This window comes from Anopheles darlingi, chromosome 2 (assembly GCF_943734745.1).
Source record: "Anopheles darlingi chromosome 2, idAnoDarlMG_H_01, whole genome shotgun sequence".
In the NCBI taxonomy this organism is placed as follows: domain Eukaryota; kingdom Metazoa; phylum Arthropoda; class Insecta; order Diptera; family Culicidae; genus Anopheles; species Anopheles darlingi.
Genome location: NC_064874.1, coordinates 82,526,153 through 82,532,132, shown reverse-complemented (window position 1 = coordinate 82,532,132; position 5,980 = coordinate 82,526,153). Strand labels below are relative to the sequence as shown.

At 51.0% G+C, this 5,980-nt stretch overlaps 1 protein-coding gene across 1 annotated transcript in view; it reads left to right on the top strand.

Moving 5' to 3' along the window:
• Positions 1-250: 250 nt before the first annotated feature.
• Positions 251-5,980, top strand: part of LOC125952267 (HEAT repeat-containing protein 1 homolog) — a 6,902-nt gene continuing 1,172 nt past the window's right edge. The window contains exons 1-3 of the mRNA XM_049681636.1: positions 251-1,507; positions 1,574-1,839; positions 1,910-5,980. The exon at positions 1,910-5,980 is cut by the window's right edge and continues 643 nt beyond it. Coding sequence (XP_049537593.1) covers positions 345-1,507; positions 1,574-1,839; positions 1,910-5,980 — 5,500 coding nt within the window. The 5' untranslated portion in view covers positions 251-344. The remainder of the gene's footprint in view (positions 1,508-1,573; positions 1,840-1,909) is intronic.

The following is a 5,980-nucleotide window of genomic DNA, read 5'->3' as shown; positions in this document are numbered from 1 at the left end:
CGTTTTTATCAACAAAAGAAGGCTTTTGATATCTTTTGATAACGCTCCAAGCGACAGCACGGAGAAAAACTAGTTTTCAAAAAGAGAATTGCTCAATTCTCTGGAATTTGACCAAAAATTCTCCCTTTTTCGTTCTCAGCTTTCTCGTGACCGTCTAGTGGCGCTGTTCTAGATGCTCCGTTATATGGCCTCTTATGTTGCTCTTAAAAAGCCAAACGGGCGAATCGTCAAACACCGGTGCAAAACAAAAACACGTGCTTGTGCTTAAAAAATACTTTTGACCGAAAATCTGCTTAAAAAAGAGTTTCAATTCAATTAATAAGGAATTGTATCGCGGAACAACGATGGCAACGAGTTTAGCAGCACAATTGCAGCGTTTGGCGGCACCGCAGACATCGATTCTTGCCGATGTCCGCAAGAAACCGTCGATCTTGTTCGATGCGAAAGAGGCGGCCGGCAAAGATCGGGAAGTGATCTTCGATATCGGTGTGAGCGGTCTGGACGAGCTAATCCAGCTGAATGGAGCATTCGCCCAGTTCGAGGAGACGCTGTTCGCCAAAAACTCCATGGATTTGCAGCGATCCATCGAGAACAAGGAGCTGAACGAGAAGCTGAACCAAAACATCCGGAAGTTCTTCTACCACCTATCGCCCTACTTTATGCTCCAACCAGCGCACAAGTGCCTGGAGTGGCTGATTCGCCGTTTCGACATCTACGAGTACAATAAGCCGGATTTTGTGAATCTGATACTTCCGTACCACGAAACGCGGATCTTTGTCCGGTGCGTGCAGACGATGCGCTTTACCGAGACAGAATCGTACGCTTTTCTTCTGGGTGTTCGCAAGTCGGGAGTGCCGTTGTCGAAGCGCACCATCATCGATCATGCGATGCGCCATCCGACGTTCCTGAAAACGATCGGTACCTTCACGATGCGTGCCGCGGAAGAGCTGGGCAATAAGGCGAACGCGCTGCAAGCCCTTTTCGCCTTCTACTGCACCACCGTACTGGGAGTGCTTGATAACGTGGATTCCGTCACAGAAAAGTACGTCGTGTCGTTGCTACAGGCACTCGGAAAAGGGCTTACCTCTAGCGCAGTGGATTACACGGCGGCTTCCTTCATGATCATCGGCCAGATGGTGACAAAGACGAGCCTGTTGAAGGAAACGGTGGAGTACATCATTCGGAAGCTGTGCCAACTGCAACATCCAGCTCTGACGACGGATGCGACGATGCTACTCGCGTTGATCTTCAAAACGCAGCACGAACAGCTTGGCAATCTGTCCGACACGCTGATCGAGACGATCGTCTCCTCCAAGTGGCTAACGACGGCCATGAGTGAGATAAAGACGGACGGCATTTGTATTATCGTGTTCTACCGGAAGGTACTGGAGAAGTGTCTCCATCATATATGCAAGACCGGCAAGTCGGTGCAGGTGTACGGGCGCTACTGTGAACAGCTGCTGCTGGAGATCCTACTAACGGACGCCGAAGCGGAAAACATCATACAGTGAGTTTTGGATCGATGGCGTTCCGATCCGACGACCGTTTTATCTCACGGTTTCTCTTGTTACAGATGCGTCCTCGATTCCTACTTCCTGGCGGACAGTCCAGCCAAGAAGCAAACGGCGGACGATACGCTCGACGTGAGCACGATCAATCTGGACAGTGATGATGAGGATTTTGTGGTGAAGGATAAGAAGGTCACGCAGTGGTACTCGGATTTCCTTAAGAGCTTCGAGCGCCAATATCCAACACCCTTCGATAAGGTCGTCAAACGGGTCATGAAGGGACAGGATCATTTTTCGCACAAAAAACGCAATGCTTTACGGAACGTCCTAGGTTGGTTCTTTGCGTTGGTGATATCATAACGTTCGCATCTGATTAATCACCGCTTCCTTTCGTTTCATAGGTTTTCTGCTTCAAGCTTCGTACGATCAAGGAGAGGCTGATCTGTTCGAGAATCTGTTCCACTACGAAGCCGAACGCCGGTTGAACGCGGTGAAGTATATGATTAAAAATTTGGAGGCACTGAAGCAAAAAACTGGTGGCCGGATCGATCTGCTTCGCGATAGTGTACTGGAAAGGTTGAGCGATGATAGTAGTGAGGTGGTTGGTACAGTGTTGCAGCTCAGCGGGAAGCAACTGCTGGAGTTGATCGATGTAGAACGTTTTGTAACAAAGTTGCATCACATCACGCTACGCTGTGTGACCGATTCGAAGCGCTGGAGACCGGTCGCAAGCCGTGTGATCGAATTGCTAACGGATCGTCAAGTGTACGAACGGGTGGACAAGAATCGTATCGTCATCATTCTGTACCCTTTGCTCTTCCCGCTGGGCGATGCAGTGGAGGGTAAGGAAACCTCTACCCAGCTGCTGGCCACCAAGTTCGCGAAACAATACCTGGTACCAGAGTTTTACGCTACGGAGCAAAATTGCGACACAATTCTGTGCGCTCTAAAGGATGCGGGACAATGCTCAAGTGCGATACAAGTGGCCTTCAACATTAATCTACTGTCCGCTGCTCTACCGACGCCTTGTACAGTTGAACAAGCGGATCATGTACTCAGCTATGCGTTCGCATTGCTTAAGAACAATCGCTTCCAGCAGGTTCCGTCATCCGATATGAAATGTCTGACTAGGAACCAGCTTCCGATGGATCTATGTATCGTACCGATTCGGTACATCGTTGAGCGTGTTACGTTCGAATCCGTCGGGATTGTCGATCTGGAACACCAGAGCACCGCACTTCGGCTACAGCTGCGTATCTTGAGTCAGCTGGTGAACCTGTACTGTAAGATCGATCCAAAACACCATACCATCCGTGCGGTCGTCGGTGATCTGCTGAAATCCACACTGCAACACCTCTACCCCGAGCTGCCAGAACGCGTCGAGTTCCTGTCGCACTTTTTGGCGATCCATCTGCTCGATGCAGGTGCGTTCAGCGAGGGGGACGCCAACTTTACGATCGAAGCGGAATTTCAAATACGCACGCTGCGCATACTGAACCTGATGCTAGAACAGATGAGCGATACGGGACCAACGATCACGGACACAACGTTCACAAACATATTGCTAGCGCTTACGGCCGAATCAGCGATTGTGCGCAAATGTGCACTGACGATGATCGAACACGCTGTCCGTAGTGCCGATCGCAATGGGCTATCGAAAGCCCACAATGAATTCCTGAGCCGGTTGCTGAAACGTCGCGAAGAGTTGCTGATGGATGGTGAGCAGCTGTCGTTGATAATGTTTACGATTTTCTCGTCCAGCGATAGCAAACAGTTCAAGCCGGTCCTGGCTGGTCTTACGCAACGTACGGTCGACCCGGAAATGCCAGGTTACGTTGTGCGCGGTGTGATGGACTTCCTGAAACTGCTAGACGATTCCTCCGTATTCATTACGGCCGCCCGTAAAGCGGTAACCATACTGGAGACTGTGAATGCCGATCCTCAACGGCTGACCATTGATCCGCATGATTCGGTCTTCCTTCAACTGTTCATTGCCCGCTTCAATTCCGAAATGACCGAATTGATCGTGCGGAATGACTTCTGTAAGCGGTTTGTGTTGCTAGCGCTCGAGAGCCATAAACCGTTGGTAGGGCCAACGTTCCGAAAGCACTACACACCATCGATCATGCTGATCGAGGCACTTGCCGAGGAGATGTTCGAAACGCTCCCCAAACCGTTTGCTGGACAGGTGTTGCAGCATATTGTTGAAGCGGCCACACTATCGGACCATCCCGAGACGAATGCCGCCACGACGAAACTGTTTAAAAATGCGACGATCGATGCCAGTCTGCTGGTCGTACTGATCGATGCAATGATCAGTAAACCTGGTGAGGCGGCACCGAAAACACCGTCCAGGAAATCGGTACTTCGTGTTGCACCTTCGGAGCGCATCTTGTCGACGCTGGAGTGGAAACGAGGCGTAACGCTGCTCGAGCATCTGCAGAACAAGAAAAAGCTGGACAATCCCCAGCTACTGGTGCCGAAGCTGTTCGAGTGTCTAAAGTTCTGTCTGGAGTTTGAGGAGCAATCATCGGTCGAGTACGTGAAGCAGATTGTCCTTTCCCTGTTGCATCATTGTACGCTGAAGGTGGAACAGTTGACAACCGGTGCCAAGGGACAGTCGTCGGTGGCACCATTCGGTATCGGGAATGCCGTGCTGAAAGTGGAATTGATTGTACAGTGTATTCGCGGCACTCAGAACCCTCAGACGCACCATCATGCATTGCTGCTGTTGGCGCACGTGGCACGGTATGTACCGGAACAGGTGTTGCACAACATGATGGAGATCTTTACGTTCGTTGGCTCATCGATCGTACGGCAGGATAATGCGTACAGCTTCCAGATTATTGCGAAGATCATCGAAACCATCATACCGACCATCGCCCAAGGTGGCAGCACCGAGCAGGTGATTCCGATTTTGAAAATCTTCTCCGACATCATCCTGGATGTGCCCGAACACCGGCGGATACTGTTGTACGTGAAGCTCTTGCAAACGCTCGGTGCCAGCCAGTTCCTGTGGGTTTTCCTCGGTGTGCTGATTGAGTCAGACGTGATGAAGGGAGGCCGAAAGGCGGAGTTACGTTCTCAGCAGGCCTCGAAATCCCGGCTCGATGCCGAACTGTCCGGGAATGAACTATCGAAGCGGATGGAGATAGCTTTACAGATAGCGCGCGAGTTCGAACCGACGGTCATCATCGAAACGTGCACGAATTTGATCCAATACCTCCGTGAGCTGCCAATGGAAATGGTTGATCGCCGAAAGGATGATCCGCATGAACCGATGGAAGTGGACAGTGCGAGCGAAAGTGTGATCTTTAACGTAAAGACACACACGGCACGGCATCTGAAGCACTTTAACTACTCGCTGGTGCAGTTCGTCGGTGGACTCATCTCGTCCGTGTACGTCATCAATAAGATAGCGCAGCTAAACGATGAGCAAACGCTGGGCATGAAAAAGTACTACCAACAGCTGATCGTTGGTATACTGACGTACGTTAATGCGGTCTCCAAGACGATCGACAAGGTAAAGGCAGAAAGTGTGGACGAAAAGATTCCTACGTACTGGCGAGCGATGCTAAACAATTGCTATGACATTCTCGAGGGCACGATCTCGCTGCTGTCAGCGGAAACGCTGATCATCGTCGTGCATGGGTTGCTCAAGCATCGTTTCCTGATGGTGCGCCGTAAGGTGATCGAACTGCTCAACAACAAGCTGCAGTACAAGCAGGATTACTTCAACGATACGCATCAGGCGGGTTTGCTGAAGCTACTCGACCCCCTGATGGAGCTGGTGAAGGGTGTGCACGATGAAACGTCGGTGGTAGGGACGACCTTCGAGAAGATGGTGATTGTACAGCTATGCTACATCTCACTGCGCCATCTCTCCAAGATACTGACGCAGCATGCGACGAAGAAGGTACAATCGATACTGGGCGATCTCGTCGAGGAGCTGCACGGCTATAAGAAGAACCCGAACCCACAGATACTGGCTTCGCTGATCCTGTGCATCGGTGAGCTGTGTAGCAATCTGGGGCCGCACTCGATCAACTTCCTGCCTCGCTTCATGCCAATGGTACAGAAATTCCTAAATGCACAGCTACAATCCGAAGAACCGTTCGATATGCTAACGATGAGCATTGTGCTGCTGACGGTGAAGATCGTCGATACACTGTCACGGTTCCTTTCGCCTTACCTGCGCTCGATGTTGGTCGGGTTGGCAAAGTTGTACGCGCTACTGGAGAGACGCAATGATGCCCGGTTGGCAAACATTAACTCACGGTTGGTGCTGATCTGGGACAATCTGGCAACGACAATCGAACCGCGCGTACTGATACCGGCCATCGAAGCCACTTACCATGACCTTATCGAAGAAGGTGAGCTGGAAGCTATTGGACCACTGATGCGCCTGTTGTCCACTTCGTTCGGTAAGCTACAGTCGGCTGATTTTGCTGCGATTCGAAGCGAGCTCTCGG